This window comes from Loxodonta africana, chromosome 3, assembly GCF_030014295.1.
Source record: "Loxodonta africana isolate mLoxAfr1 chromosome 3, mLoxAfr1.hap2, whole genome shotgun sequence".
Lineage (NCBI taxonomy): Eukaryota > Metazoa > Chordata > Mammalia > Proboscidea > Elephantidae > Loxodonta > Loxodonta africana.
The window spans coordinates 131447626-131463042 of record NC_087344.1 but is presented as its reverse complement, the minus strand read 5'-3'; the positions used below and the strand labels follow the sequence as shown (position 1 = coordinate 131463042).

The following is a 15417-nucleotide window of genomic DNA, read 5'->3' as shown; positions in this document are numbered from 1 at the left end:
TAACCTTACATGGTAGTGTTAGAAAAATGATCAACAAAAATTATTTAAAATACTTAGGTCCTACAAAAAATAAAATTATTCAACACATAATTCTAACATTTATGAAACAAAGGAAGGTTTCATTACACTGTTCAGTCTGTCAGTATTGACAACAGAAAGAACTACTTTTTAGGAACAACAAATTGACTTATGTACAGTTCTAAGCCATAGCTAGTTTCATTTTGACTTCCTGTTGTTTTCTATCCCTATTAGAAAAATTATATATATTTTAATAAAATGAAGTCTTTTCAACATAACATACTAATCTTCCCACAGAATTTTTTTTCATAACTGATATGCTTGTCTCCAAAATCTAATTCACAAGCTGCATGTTGTAATATGTTAACACTAAACACAAACAAAAAACACACTCCATCAAATATGAAACATCTACAGTAAGTCAGTGATTCTTACTATTAAAGGGATCCCATATTCCTTTGCAAATCTGATGAAAGCTAGGCTTGTATTTCAGGGAATTTATGGATGCCTTGAAGCATACATAAGACTCTAAGTCTTAAAGAATCGCTGATTGGTGGAAAAGAACAGAGTCCAAAAATGATCCAAGAACATTTGAAAGCTTAAAATATGATTAAAAGGATTCTAACACACAGTTACTACGGGAAAAAATGCATTACTTACTAAAATATTTAGCATAAGTAACTATTCACTGACATTACAATAAATATAAATATATGAACTGTTTAAAGAGCTAACTGTAAAAACTATAAAATACTGTGATAAAATAGAATGTGTACCATCTTGGGAAGAATCTGCTTAAGTATCACAGGAAAACTACTTGTCTAAATTGATAGATTTGACTGTGTAAAAAATATTTTAAATTCTGTATAAGAAAGACACATCATAAACAAAGGCAAGGTTTTACAAATGACAGACTTGGAGAAAAACAGATGCGAGACGTATGACAGAAAAAGAGTTACTAATTCTAATGTTAAGAAAAACTTAATAATTTGTAAGAGAAACTAGCTAGTAGAAAAATAGATGAAAATGAACCAGCAGGTAAAAGGGAAGTAAGCATATGTAAAGATGTCCAACCTAACTCAAAGTTGGGGGAACATAAATTAAAGCAAAAACATCATTTCACAGCCTCAGACTAGCGAAAATTAAAAGCTGATAGTATCCAGTGCTCGTAAGCATGTGGGGGCACTGTAAATTACTGTAAACTTTTAGAAAATAATTTTTTGGAAAGTAATTTTAAAATCTGTTAAATTACAAAACACCTATAACCTTTGTCCTAGCAATCCCACATATAAGAGAACCTAGTCTACTCACATCAACACATGAGGAGATAACTGGACATAAAAGCGTGCTTCTTGTAGCACTGTTTGTAATAATGAGAGAAAAAATGGTTAAAAAGGGGGGGCAGGGCACTACCTGAACGTCCATTACTGGCATAATGGCTTAATAATTTATAAGATATATATACTGTGGATTATATACTGTGGAATATTATACAACTATTAGAATAAGTCAAGTTTATATACATTGATCTGGAAAGATGTCTCTATCACATGGGGGGAAAAAACAAGTTTTAGAATGACAGGTATACCATGACCCCATACTTGTTTAAAAAAAAAGAAAAAATTAAAAACTGTACCTCATTTTTAAGCAAGTCCTATTCATATATTTAATTGTCCAAAGTGGTCAATGAATACACCTTTAATTTTAAATATATCTATTGATCTATCAGATATTTCACCATCAAAACACTGTACTCTCAAACCAAGGTGCATACAAGGCATTATGAGACAATACCATGAACCTTCTACAACAGAAAAGATAATAAACACTAAAAACTACTTTTAAAGGCAAAATGTTTGATAGTTCTTCTGATGCCAAAATTAAAACAGTTTTTAATGTTATGATTTTACATTTATAGAAAGCAACCACAATTTTTTTTTTTTCCCTGTACCAGAAAAAAGCTATCTATTTCAGTCGTTTCATTGGGTGAAATAATTATGTTCATTATACAGATATAAACAAGGGGCAGGCATTATAGTAAGGCAATCCCTTTGTGTCAGAAACTGGATTTTCTCAAGATGATATTCATTCCTAGCAATAAATGCAATTAGAAATTGGTATTGCAGTTTCAAAATTATATTCAAACAGCTAAATCTTAGTGTAATGCCAATATAAAGTCTCAAATAGCATAGTATAATTAAAGGAACACTTGATTTGGAATCAGATTTACCTGGGTTCTGATCAAGCTCTGCAACTTACAAGCTATGTGATCTTGGGCAAGTTATATAACCTCTGAGCCTTTTCCAACATCCGTAAATATGGTTTTCTATGGCATCCGTTAAGTGCTACGGCTGCTAACCAAAGGGTCGGCAGTTTGAATCCACCAGGTGCTCCTTGGAAACTCTATGGGGCAGTTCAACTCCATCCCATAGGGTCACTATGAGTCGGAATCGACTTGACGGCACTGGGTTTTTTACGGCATTCTTAGAAGATTAAGTAAGAATATCACAGATAAAAGGTGCTTATACAGTCTGATGGTCAATGTGCCTTCTGCCTTCTTTTCCCAAGGGGCCAAATTACTAACTGGCAACATCTCTTTTAATATTGACTTTTATAAGACTTTACAAAAAAAATCAAGACTGCTGATGCAAACATAAAGTTATACATTTTTTGCCATGTTTTTGCATCTCTAGGGAATCATTACATCCTTCAACTGTTTTGTTTTTGAAGCTCCTTTTATACGGTCGCAATGAGTTGGAATCGACTCCACAGCAGCAGGTTGGTTTCTTCTTGGATCATTTTTGAGAATTACTTATTGTGACCCATATTTACTATTTCTGATAGAATAAGGTTTTTTTCTTTTAAAAAAAATTATGAGAAACATATTATTTCTTACCTGTGGCTTTCTACAACTTTAGATAACTTTTTTTTTAAATCAGCCATGCTGTCTCTATGGAAATCACTCTAAGTATTGTGAAAAAAAATGTTAAGGAAAGAAAAGCAAAAGTTGAAGTTATTCATTCCATCCCACTGTTACGTGTCTAAGAAATCAACTCCAGAGAATTCCAAATACCAACACAACAAAGAATATAAATTTTAATTTTCACACAACTTTCAACTTCCTCTAAAAGGAATCATTTTTGTCTGTAATGCTGGGTCATTAATGAGGTGAGAATATGACCCTGAATGCTGCTGAAAGTATCTTAAGCAAAAAGAAAAAGGGTATTGGTGAATCTACTTATACAAGACACATGTTAATAAAATCATGGTAAATAAATTTGGTATTGCTTCAGAATCGCACCCGGCAATTTTTACTCTAGTGTTGAGGACTGGGATTATCGTCATCTCTTCAACTTCAGTTGCACTTCGATCAGCCTTACTTGATGCTCTTTAATACAGTCCTCTTTAAAATGTCTCCACGGCTTTCACAAAGTCTACCAAAACTGTAAATAGTTGGCTACCATATGTAATATTACTTCTTGGGATATTTTCCCTAAAAATTAATCATAATCCACAGCAGCATCTAGCTGTTCCTTAGAGTTACATCTTGGTCTAAATTATACTGCTGAAAGTATTTTATTGCTTGATTTCCAAAGGTATTTTAACTGATGCTGAGGTGAAAGTGTACGCATAAAAACACTTCACGTTACTTTTCCACGCACAAATTCCAGTCTTTCAGTTGGTTTTTGGAAACCCTGGTGGCATAGTGGTTAAGTGCTACAGCTGCTAACCAAAGCGCAGGCAGTTCAAATATGCCAGGCACTCCTTGGAAACTCTATGGGGCAGTTCTACTCTGTCCTATAGGGTCGCTATGAGTCGGAATCAATCGACAGCACTGGGCTTTTCTGGGTGTACATTTTCAAATCAAATTTTATCGCTGACATTCTTTTAACACTTGCTCCCCATCCTGAGCTCTTCCAAATGCCAAGGCTGCCTGTTAATCTTAAAGTGCCTATTATCTGCGCATTTTTCTGGTCTTTCACCACTTCACATTCCAAGTTTTGTACTTGAGACCCCTTCACGTCTTAAAGCAAGCACCGTTAACTCCTTACAGTACTTAACCATACGGTTAACCTTCCGCCTAATCTTACTTTCCCTTTCATAAATGTAAACCTCGCTATAACTCCTCTTCGGCGTTACCTCCTCTCCTAAATTTACTCCATCTACACTGCCGCGAACGCAATTTATACTCCCCTTTCTTAAGCCCAAACTTTCATCAGTTTAGCGCTACTACAAAATACTTTAAAGCCCCGGATTCCTAGTTTCGGTACTCCGTGGAAGCTTTTTATGTGCTTTCTTGTCCTACCTGGGCAGCCTACCTCTCCCGTCAGTTGTGCGGTCCCTTGCTGCCCCCAGCACTGGAGTGCAACTCACTACAGTGTATTTCTTTTATTCACCATCGCTCCCCGCATCTCCTTCCATTTCTGCGCATCTATTTATTCCTTCGCGAATCCTCGCCCCAAAAGATTCCGTATACAGGTTGTCCACATCTCAAAATACAATAAATTCTCGCCTGACACTGCCGGGGCTTTCTAAACGACTTTTAAGAGCACACGCGAGGCTGAACGTTTCTATCTCCTCCAGCAGCACCCGCTCCCTACTGAGTTCGGTCTTCTCATGCGCGCTCTTCATGGAATCCCTACTTCGGAGCAACCTTTTGGCTCCGGGAAGTCCAACCTTGCAGCCTCTGCCCCGTGACCTCGCGAGCCCAGCACGCCACTCAGCTTAATTCACCCCATTCTTGGAGCTTGTCCTCTCGATGTCCCCCAGTCCCAGCTCCCCGAGCCAGACCCCAGGTGAGACGAACGCCATTCGCTCCGGTTGCAATACCTCCCCGACCCGGCCCCTCACACCACTCAGTCCGGAGCGGCTCGGCTCCTCACCTAGCTTCGACCGGGACTCCTCCAGTTTCTGGATCTGGTTCTCCAAGAAGAGCATCGCCACCGCGAAGGCCACCACCGCCAGCAGCTGCAACTTGGGCGGCATCATAATCCTGAGGAGCCCCATGAAACCCGCTGCTCGGGATCAAGACATACCGCGGGGGGCGGGGAGTGGGGCCCCGGAGGCGAGGGAGACGCCGGGAGGAGCCCACCGAGCCGGAGAGAGCGACTGCGAGAGAACCACCGCAGCGACCCCCCTTCTTGCCTCCCCGGTCCCCCGCCCCCAGACGCCAGTACCCACGCCGCCGATACCCGCTTTTCCTCAGCGGACTCAACGGCCACCTCCTCCAAAAGCCCGCGCAGCAAACAGCGCGAAGCGGCTGCCGAGCTCTCGCCTCCCTCTACTGCCTCAGTCCCGGACCCCCGAGCCAGCCTGCCCGCCTCCTTCTCTTCCTTCCTTCCCTCCCTCCTTTGCTCGCGGCCGCGCGCCCCGCCACCAGCGCTGCGGCTGCGGCTGCGCCGCCCTCGGCCCCGCCCCCTCCCCATCCCCCTCTGCCGCCACGCGCACGCATCCACGTACGCTGCTCGGCAACCAGAGGCTCCACCCTTCATCCCGTTCGGTTGTGCTTATTGGCCCGAAGGACCGCGGCACATCGCTACCGTTTCGCGTTAAGGTTGGTTTCCTCTCCAAAGGTCTCAACTGAGGAAGCATTCGATTGGATAAATTTGGAGAAGGAGGCAGGCTGAAACTGGTGAAGGCGGTGCTTCTTGGCTGCTTGACAAAATGTCGTGAATGAAAGGAAGAAGCCGGAGATGCACAGATTGGGGAGTTTAGGAAAGTGCCTGATTTGGACTAAAGAAAGGACCTAGTGACTGTATTTCTATCCTATGATCTTTAAGGTTTTATATGCCCTTAGGTAATTACCCGTCTCTGCGGAATGAGATATTTGATGGCAACGGCCCTCAGCAGTCTGTTTTGGATCAGGCTCTGGAGTGGACGCCCCTAGCTGAGGGGTCCTCTGTCCCCCCAGAGACCTACGGAAGAAGTTGGCCATGGCGGCTGGAGCAGGAGAGTGGCTTCGGCCGGCGTTTGGGCTGCGGCTGCTGTTGATGACTGTGCTTCAAGCGGTGAGTGGAGATCAGCTCCGCAGCTTCCTCAAGGCAAACGGGAGGGATTGCACCTAGGAAGACAGAAGATTTGGCCCCGTTTGGGAGCCACACTTACTTAGGGATTACTGCCTTCGGAATGCGACGTGGCTCCGTTCTTCCGTTCCTTATTCTTTCCCGCCCCGGGTTTCTTGCGGCGCTCTTCTCCAGACTTCAGACTGGGTCTTGAGGTCTTGAGTATTTATCTTAACTTACAGCGCTCCAGTTAAAAAAAAAAATCTGTAAATCACACGGTGAGAAAAGAAAGCAATAAACTTGGAAAGGAGTGAACGTTTTCTAAACGGACAGAAACGCAATAGATTACCGTTATTTATGACGAGACTCCCAAACCTTAGAGGAAAGCCCTCAGTTCTTTGTCCAGGCTTACAATTCCAGTTTGCTTTTCTCTCTTGTTAGTGTTCTCTCTACTTCAGTGTTACGCAGCCTTTTACCTCGGTTCACTGGCATTCACGTACCACTGTGTGTACTTCAGTACGGTTTGTGGTTTTAAACAATGTTACTGCACTAACAAGAGCTTCTTTATACGAAAGTATGTATACTTTTTAAAGTGGACTTTTTAAAACGATGGTCTTAATCTTTTAAAATTACGCTGTGTAGTCAAGGTTTATTGTTCTTTTGTTTTGTGTTCGTTTTTCCCAATTAGTGGAATAGATGCGTTCTATAATTACTGAATCTTTTGACTTATTTTCCTATTCATTTACGAAACAACTGTGAGGTTTCCAATTCATACTTTGCTACCTGGATAATAAAACTTTTTATAGCCCCTTTGTTAGTTTTTGGAGTGAGCCCTGGTGGTGCAGTAGTTAAGCGTTGTGACTGCTAACCAAAATGTCGGCGGTTCGAATCCACCAGCCGCTTCTAGGAAACCCTATGGGACAGTTCTTTTCTGTTTTATAGGGTCGCTATTTTTTTTTTATGAGTCAGAATCGACTAGGTGGCAACGGTTTTTTTTTTTTTTACCGGTGTTAGCTTTTATCTTATTTAAGCTTAACTCTTTCTTCAGATAGTCTCTTTACAGGGCCTACTGAAAATTTTTCTCCCAGAAGACCTGGTTTATTTGATTTGTCCAGCATTTAAGGGGAACTGGAGACTATACCCTGGAGCCCTGGTGGCACAGTGATTAAGAGCTGAGGTTGGTAACCAAAAGGCCAGCAGTTCAGATCCACCAACTGCTCCTTGGAAACCCTATGGGTCAGTTCTGCTCTGTCCTGTAGGGCCACTATGAGTCAGAATCGACTTGATGGCAGTGGGTTTTGGGAGACTATACCCTAGGTCTCTAAACACGTCTGCTTTTTGTTATTGAAGGAATTCGAAGCATCTTTCTGTTTTACTTTTCCTTCCTTGCCCAAGGGGTGAATTCTTTCTCTCTTTAATTAATATCCCAGTACCCCCATCATCATTATTACTCATATCTGGTACCTTAGAAATTCCTTAAAGACCTGTCCCCAAATTTTCTACTTTTTAAGATTGTTTGCCAAAGTGTAGTAATTTCTTTAAGTTTTTTTTTTTTTTTACTCCTAGGCAAAGGTAAAAAGGAATGACATTTCAGGCTGCCTTCTGATTTCCCTGTCTGATTATTTCAGTTATCTATAGCTATGTAACCGTTCCAAAACTTAATGGCTTAAAACAATGGTATCATAATTTTGTGAGTTGGCTGGGCAGTTCCTCTGCTGACTTTCTCTGGCCTCATTTATTCGACTGTGTTGAACTAGCGGGTCAGCTGGACTGCAAGATCCAAGATGGCCTTATTCATAGTTCATATTGTCATTTACATGGACTCGGTTCTCCTGCATGTGTCCTCTCATCCTCCAGGAGGCTGGACCAACTTCTTTAAATGGCAGTCTCAGGGCTGCACTCCAAAAGGGTGAAAACTACACTACCTCCTGAGGCCAAGCCTTCAAAGTCACATACATCACTTCCACCACACAGTATTTGATAAAACAAGTTACAAGGCCAGTCCAATTTCCAGGATGGGGAAATAGACTCTGTCTCAGCATGGGAGAAGTGAAAGAGTCAGGAATGACAGAGTCTCATTGCAGTGTCCATACCAGAATAGGAAGGATTTAATGGCGTTAGACAGCCTACTGCAGTAACCATCCGCAGAATGCAAGCCAGAAAGTTGGGTGTCATCTTTGACTCTTTCCTTTCCTTACATATTCAGGCAATTACCAAGTCCTGTTCATTTTATTCCCTAAGTATTTCTCAAACCTATCTACATATTGTTAACCCCTAGTTCATGCCACATCTTCATCTTCATCCTGAGAAATAACAACTCACCCTTTGAATTATCTCCGCCTGTATTCAGATTCTAAATGATTGCTTTGCAAGGTTCCCAGTTGCCCAAGCCAGAAATGAGTCATTTTAAATTCATCTCTTTCCTTTCATTCTCCAAATAAAATACGTTGTTGCTTATTGTTGTTGTGAGCTGCCTTTGAATCTACTCATGGCGACCCCACGCACAATAGAAATGCTGCCCAGTCCTGCTCCATCCCCATGATTGGTTACAGATCAGACCATAGTGATCCATAGGGTTTTCATTGTCTGATTTCTAGAAGTAGATCACCAGACCTTTCTTCCTACTCTTAGTCTGGAAAAAAAAAAGAAAAATTCTTTTTTTTTTTCCCAGACTAAGAGTAGTCTGGAAGCTCTGCTAAAATCTGTTAAGCGTCATAGCAACACACAAGCCTCCACTGCAGACAGGTGGTGGCTGCACATGAGGTAACATTGGCTGGGGATCAAACCCAGGTCTCAGACCCACATGGAAAGTGAGAATTCTACCACTGGACCACCACTGCCCTCACAATTACTCGTTAAGTCCTTAAAAATCTCTGAGCCAACCCACAATTCTGTTTCCACAGGCAAATTTAGGCTTTGTTTGCCTTGAATTGGAGCCTTGGTATCATAGTGGTTAAAGCACTTGGCTGCTAACCCAAAGGTCAGTGGTTCAAACCCTCCAGTTGCTTCACCGGAGAAAGATGTGGCAGTCTGCTTCCATAAAGATTTACAGCCTTGGAAACTCTATGGGGCAGTTCTACTCTGTCCTATAGGATCACTGTAAGTCGAAATCAACTTGATGGCACTGGGTTTGGTGTAGTTTGGTTTGCCTTGAATTACTAAAACCACTTCCTAACTAGTCTCTCCATCTCTTTTCTCCCTTTCCAATCCAGTCTCTACAGTACATCCAAAGTGATCTTGCTAAAATTTAAAACTGAATGCTTGAAACTCTTCTGTGGTTGTCTTGCTTTTAAGGTGAAGTCTGTCCTCCTTCACATGACTAGTCTATCCAGGGTTATTTTCCAACATTTCCTGTGGTGCACTGCCTAAGCACTCGGCTGCGAACCGAAAGGTTGACAGTTCAAACCCACCAGCCACTGCACAGGAGAAAGATGTGGCAGTCTGCTTCCATAAAGATTAAAGCTTTGAATACCCTATGGGACATTTCTACTTTGACCTGTAGGGTCGCTATGAGTCAGAATCCCCTTGATGGCAACAGGTTTTTTGGGGAGAGGGAGGAACAGGTAGGGGTGGCAGCTGGGGCCACTTGTTTTAGTATATCTCACATACCATGTTGTCCTTCATGCCAGGTCTTTGAACTTGATGTTGCCTCTGCGTAGGAGCAGCTTCCCAGCTTTCCAGCTTCCCATCCTCTCCCCTGCTCACAACAGAAATATGGCTATCTACTTATTCTCTAACCCTTCAGGTCTCAACGGAGAAGTCACTTCCCCAGGAAAGCTTCATATACCCCAAGTCTAGGTGTCTCTCCTATGTGTGCAAATGGTGATTAATACTTTTTTCTCTCAGGCAGTTTTCATGGTATTTGTTATGGATTGAATTGTGTCCCCCACAAATATGTGTCATAAATCCTAACCCCTGTACCTGTGGTTTGGAGCCCTGGTTGCACAGTGGTTAACAGCTCGCCTGCTAACCAAAAGGTCGACAGTTCGAATCCACTGGTCACTCCTTGGAAACCATATAGGGCAGTTCTACTCTGTTCTATAGGATCACTATGAGTCAGAATTGACTTGACAGCGATGCGTTTGGTTTGGGTTATACCTGTGGTTATAGTCCCATTTGGGAATGAGTTTTTTTGTTATGTTAATGAGGCAATATTAGTGTAGAGTGTGTCTTAAATCAGTCTCTTTTGTGGTATAAAAAGGCAAATTAAGCAAACAAGTAAGCAGAGATGGGAGAAGATAGATGCCAGGACACATGAAGATTGCCAGGGGACCCAGGAACAAGCTGAAAGGAGACAAGGACCTTCCCCCAGAGCCAACAGAGAAAGCGTTCCTTTAGAGCAAGCTCCCTGAATTTGGGCTTCTAGCCTCCTACAGTGTGAGAAAATAAATTTCTGTTTGTTATATCCATCTGCTTGTGATATTTCTGTTATAGCAGCACAAATAATTAAGAGTGTTCTTTTGTAATTTTTTTGTATTGGTATTCTCCCACAGACTTGACTGGAGCCCTCTAGAGAGGGACCTTGACTTTCCTCTTCGCTTTAGGGTACATATCCAGTGGTATAATACCTGATATCTAAATGAGGTATTTGATGAATGAATCAGATAATCCGTGAGCCAAAAAACCAAACTGGTTGCTGTCAAGTCGATTCTGATGCATAACAACCCTGTAGGACAGGGTAGAACTGCCACATACTGTTTCCAAGGAGTACCTGGTGGATTCAAACTGCTGACCTTTTGGTTAGCAGCCATAACTCTTCACCACTACACCACCAGGGTTTTCAATCCATGAGCAAAGATCTGAAAATATAGAAGTATGAGACCTGCTTGATTGGAAACTGTTTTGAAGGGGTGCTTGTCATTATCAACTATATATTCCAGTTAGCTTCAGTGGTCCCAACTGGAGGTGTATATCAATATCTTAGGGGGGTAGGAGGGCTAACATAGAAATACTTGAGCTCTGCCTTGAATCTCCTGAAAGCTCTACAACTCTAGTTGTAAATATACCCTAGACAGAAACCTTTTGAGGACAGGAATCAACTTATCCATGATTTTGTGAGGGCATGACACCCTAATTTTACACAGTAAGCCATCAAATAAAACTGCTGGATTATCAACCACACCACATTATTCCACTTGAATATTACCAGAGATAGGCGTTCTGCATGCATCCTCTCTCTTAAAGCGTTCTCTGTAAATTCTCCGTATTGAGTTCATACTCATGAGGAAGTATAACTTAGTGGAAACACTAAACTTTATGAAAATCTATGTTTTAGTTTTAACTGCTAGAACTCACTGTAAGCTAAGACATTAATTTACTCATGGCCTTAGTTTCCTTAGTTCCTTTTCTGTAAAGTAAGGTCATTAGATAAAATGCTAGAATCAACTCAAAGTAACATATACTCTGTCCCTTACATCCAAAAAAAACCAAACCTGTTACTGTCCAGTCGATTCCAACTCATAGCGACCCTAGAGGACAGTAGAACTGCTCCATAGGGTTTCCAAGGATGAACTGCTGACCTTTTGGTTAGCTGCCTGAACTCTTAATCAGGGTTCCCTCCTTTACATATTATGCCATTATACTTTGTACTGTATTGTACTATCCACAGTCTTAACCACATAGTTGTGTGTGTCCCTACACACCTCTTCCCCAGCCAATTAGAATGTAGCCGAAGGGAATACTAACTCATTGCTATCCAGCGGTTTCCGACTCACAGCGACCCTGTAAGACAGAGTAGAACTGCCCCGTAGGGTTTCCAAGGCTAGGGTCGCTGTAGGGTTGCTATGAGTTGGAATCAACTCAACAGCAACTGGTTTGGTTGTTTTTTTGTTTTTTTTTTTTTCTTTGGTTTAATTTTTACGGAAGCAGAATGCCACATTTTTCTGCCACAGAGCAGCTGGTGGGTTTGAACTGCAGACCTTCCAGTTAGCAGCTGAATGCTTAACCACTGTGCCACCAGGGCTCCTTAAAGGGAATACAGGGACCATTTTTCTATTTGTTTTTCATTGTGCGCCAAATGTATTTGTTCATTTGAATCTCTCTGAGATGTAAATGGACTCTGGTTAATTTGTGGTGTTCCATACCAACGGCCACCAGGATATCTGCAGCTTATGTAGAGCAGTGATGAACCCTACCCACTCCCAAACATACAAAAATGACTCCAGGAAAAGAAAGGGGGTCCTGGAAGTGAGAACCAGCAAAATTCACCCTTGTCAATCTGTTTTGGTGGTGTAGTGGTTAAGAGCTTAGCTGTTGACCAAAAGGTGGGCAATGTGAATCCACCAGCCACTCCTTGGAAACCGCGTGGGGCAGTTCTACTCTGTCCTGTAGGATCACTGTGAGTTGGAATCCACTGCAACAGGTTTGGTTTTTCTTTTTTGTGGAAGGTTTATACCAAGATACTTGCCTTTCATGTGGGAAAATCAAGGTTGATTCCAACAAGTGTACCTCGTATGCAGCCATCACCCATCAACACCTTGTGGGTTGTGTGTTGCTGTGCTGCTGAACTGGTTTCAGCAGAGCTTCCAGGCTAAGACAGAGTAGGAATAAAAGCCTGCTGATCTACTTCCAAAAATCAGCCAATGGAAGCCCTAAGGATCACAATGATCTGCAACCAGTCATGGGAATGGCACAGGACTGGGCAGCATTTTGTCCTGTTGTGCATGGGGTCACCATGAGTCATGGCCAGCTGGACAGCAGATAACAACAAGGCTTATACCAAACCAAATCTGTTGCTGTAGAATCGATGTCGACTCATAGCAAGTCTGTAGAGAGTAGAACTTCCACATAGGGTATCCAGGGAGCACCTGGTGGATTCGAACTGCTGACCTTTTGGTTAACAGCTGTAGTTCTTAACTACTAGGCCACCAGGGTTTCCAGGGTTATACCAGTATATGTAAATCCTGTCTCTTCTATAATGATTAGCTTTTTTTTTTAAGAAACCGACAAAAGCCTTGAAAATGAAGTGGAATATGAAAGCTTGTTTGAAAAGCAGTAAAAGTTAGAAAAACTTCTATTTCTCAGTTTGCTCAAGGGTATAAGAAAGCCATGTAGAGTTAAATAGTTGGTAATAGTAAAGGTTAGCCAAATCTTTGGGGCCTCACCCAAACCCACTGCCATCGAGTCTATTCCAACTCATAGCGATCCTATAGGACAGAGTAGAACTTCCCCATAGAGTTTCCAAGGAGCGACTGGTGGATTTGCACTGCTGACCTTTTGGTGAGCCGCCGTAGCACTTAAAAACCACTATACCACCAGGGTTTCCTTGGGACCTGACAGATAAGTTTAAAAAAAAGGAGGGAGGGGGCCAAGATGGCTGACTAGGTAGAAGCTACCTTGGATCCCTTTTGCAACAAAGACTTGGAAAAACAAGTGAATCGATCACATATATGACAATCTACAAACCCTGACCATAAACGCAGATCTAAAGACTCTTGACCTGAGTGACAGAGACCGAGAACGAACAACCATGGGGAAGCAGCGACTGTTTTCAGAGCCTGGAGCCAGCGTCCCAGTCAGGAAACATTGGCGCCGGACTTTGGACTGGGCGCAGGGAAGCTGAGCAGAGCATCCTGAGACAGCGCAAACACGGAGTGCAGCCCTACCCCCCAGAATTGACCTCAGGGGAACCCCAGCCAGTGCACGCAGGCAGCACAGCGACGTGGCTGACAGGAGGAGAAGTCACCGGGAGGCAGCGACTGGTTTTGGAGCCGGGAGTGCGGCGTCCCAGCCGGGGAACCTTGGCGCTGGGCTTTGGACTGGGAGCGGAGGAACTAACCGCGGCTTCTGAGACAGCGCGAGCACGGGACGCGGCCTGACTCTCGGGGGCAATCTCTACACAGCCAGCGCACACAGTGGACGTGCCCCTCAGGAATCTCAGATAAAACAGTCATCCCAAGCAAGATAAGTACCTTTGGCTATATTCTGGGGTACTACTCTCCCCTATTTATCTGAACCCTCCGCTCCCCTTCCCAGGTGGCTTCATTAACATTGGAATTTCCTGAGCCAGGCAGCAAACTGCCCTGCGGTGTTTCTTTCTTTTCTTTTGGTCTTTTCCTAACCCATTCTCCTGTCCTGAGAGAAGGAGCTACAAAAAACCCAGGGACCAAAAATCCTTCCCTGATTGGACTAAAAACACAGAACCAGCTCCAGCCAAGCATGTGTGATCCACAATCTCGGGCTTTCATCCCTACAGGGAACAAGATGGCTATTACAATGCAAAGGCATTTCTGATAGGGATCTGACTATACTTGTTTTAGCGGATTACTGGAAAGACAAGTTTCCCAGGTCTGATATCTCTGTGTATTCAACAGAGCCCTCACCCACAACAGGGAACTGAGGGCTGAAGCTCCCCCCAGACCACCTAGCCTCCAGCCTTAGGGGTCTAAGGAGGGTGACACCTACCAATCTGTAGAGGTACTTGCATTGGGGGCCTAAGGTACAGCTGCAGAGCCCACCCACCAAAGTGCTTTAGGAATAGAGACACAGCTACCTCACTGGCACTTGGGGGAAGCCTGTCAGCATCCTGCTCCCCCTGGAGTGTGAAACCCTGCTGCTACTAGAATCTGGTGCACACAACTATCACCACTACTCCTCTAGGTGGATAGGTGACAGTCTGCACCACACACTTGATGACCCAAAATCAGATTCTACTCAAGAATAGTGAACAGACTCTTAGGCTTATATATCTGGTAACAGCCCAAACAGCTGGTAATAGGACATAAGTGATTCAAGGGCTACAACAATCAAGACAGCGCAATCTAGTAGCCCATCTACGTATATTGAAAGAAAACAAAACAAGATAAGATTCAGTGAGCAAATAAAGAATAAATCACTACAATATCTTTGAGATGGCTCAGAGACAGCAGTCGATATCAAACTACGTAAAGAAGCAGACCATGATTGCTTCTACAACTCCCCAAATTAAAGAATCAAAATCTTTCCCAAATGAAGATACAATCCTGGAATTGCCAGATACAGAATATAAAAAACTAATTTACAGAATGCTTCAAGACATCAGGGATGACCTCAGAAATGAAATAAGGCAATCTACAGAAAAAGCCAAGGAACACACTGGTAAAGCAGTTGAAGAACTCAAAAAGATTATTCAAGAACATAGTGGAAAAATTAATAAGCTGCAAGAATCCATAGAGAGACAGCATTCAGAAATCCAAAAGATTAACAATAAAATTACAGAATTAGACAATGCAATAGCAAGTCAGAGGAGCAGACTCAAGCAGTTGGAGTGCAGAGTGGGAAATCTGGAGGACCAGGGAATTGACACCAATATAGTGGGAAAAAAATCAGATAAAAGAATTTTAAAAAATGAAGAAACCCTAAGAATCATGTGGGACTCTATCAAGAAGAATAACTTGCGTGTGATTGGAGTCCCAGAACA

General features: G+C 42.7%; 2 protein-coding genes across 6 annotated transcripts in view; one reads left to right on the top strand and one right to left on the bottom strand.

The window, feature by feature from the left end:
• HS2ST1 (heparan sulfate 2-O-sulfotransferase 1) overlaps nt 1–5359 on the bottom strand; it is a 220130-nt gene extending 214771 nt beyond the window's left edge. Inside the window, exon 1 of one of the 5 annotated variants that reach the window (XM_010591138.3) lies at nt 4902–5359. In XM_010591138.3, the coding sequence (XP_010589440.1) occupies nt 4902–5025 (124 nt within the window). In that variant the 5' untranslated portion in view covers nt 5026–5359. The remainder of the gene's footprint in view (nt 1–4901) is intronic. The other 4 variants (XM_003411200.4, XM_064282187.1, XM_064282189.1 and 1 more) reach the window with 4 other exon arrangements.
• A 351-nt stretch (nt 5360–5710) lies between these two features.
• SELENOF (selenoprotein F) overlaps nt 5711–15417 on the top strand; it is a 45006-nt gene continuing 35299 nt past the window's right edge. The window contains exon 1 of the mRNA XM_003411201.4: nt 5711–6026. Coding sequence (XP_003411249.2) covers nt 5952–6026 — 75 coding nt within the window. The 5' untranslated portion in view covers nt 5711–5951. The remainder of the gene's footprint in view (nt 6027–15417) is intronic.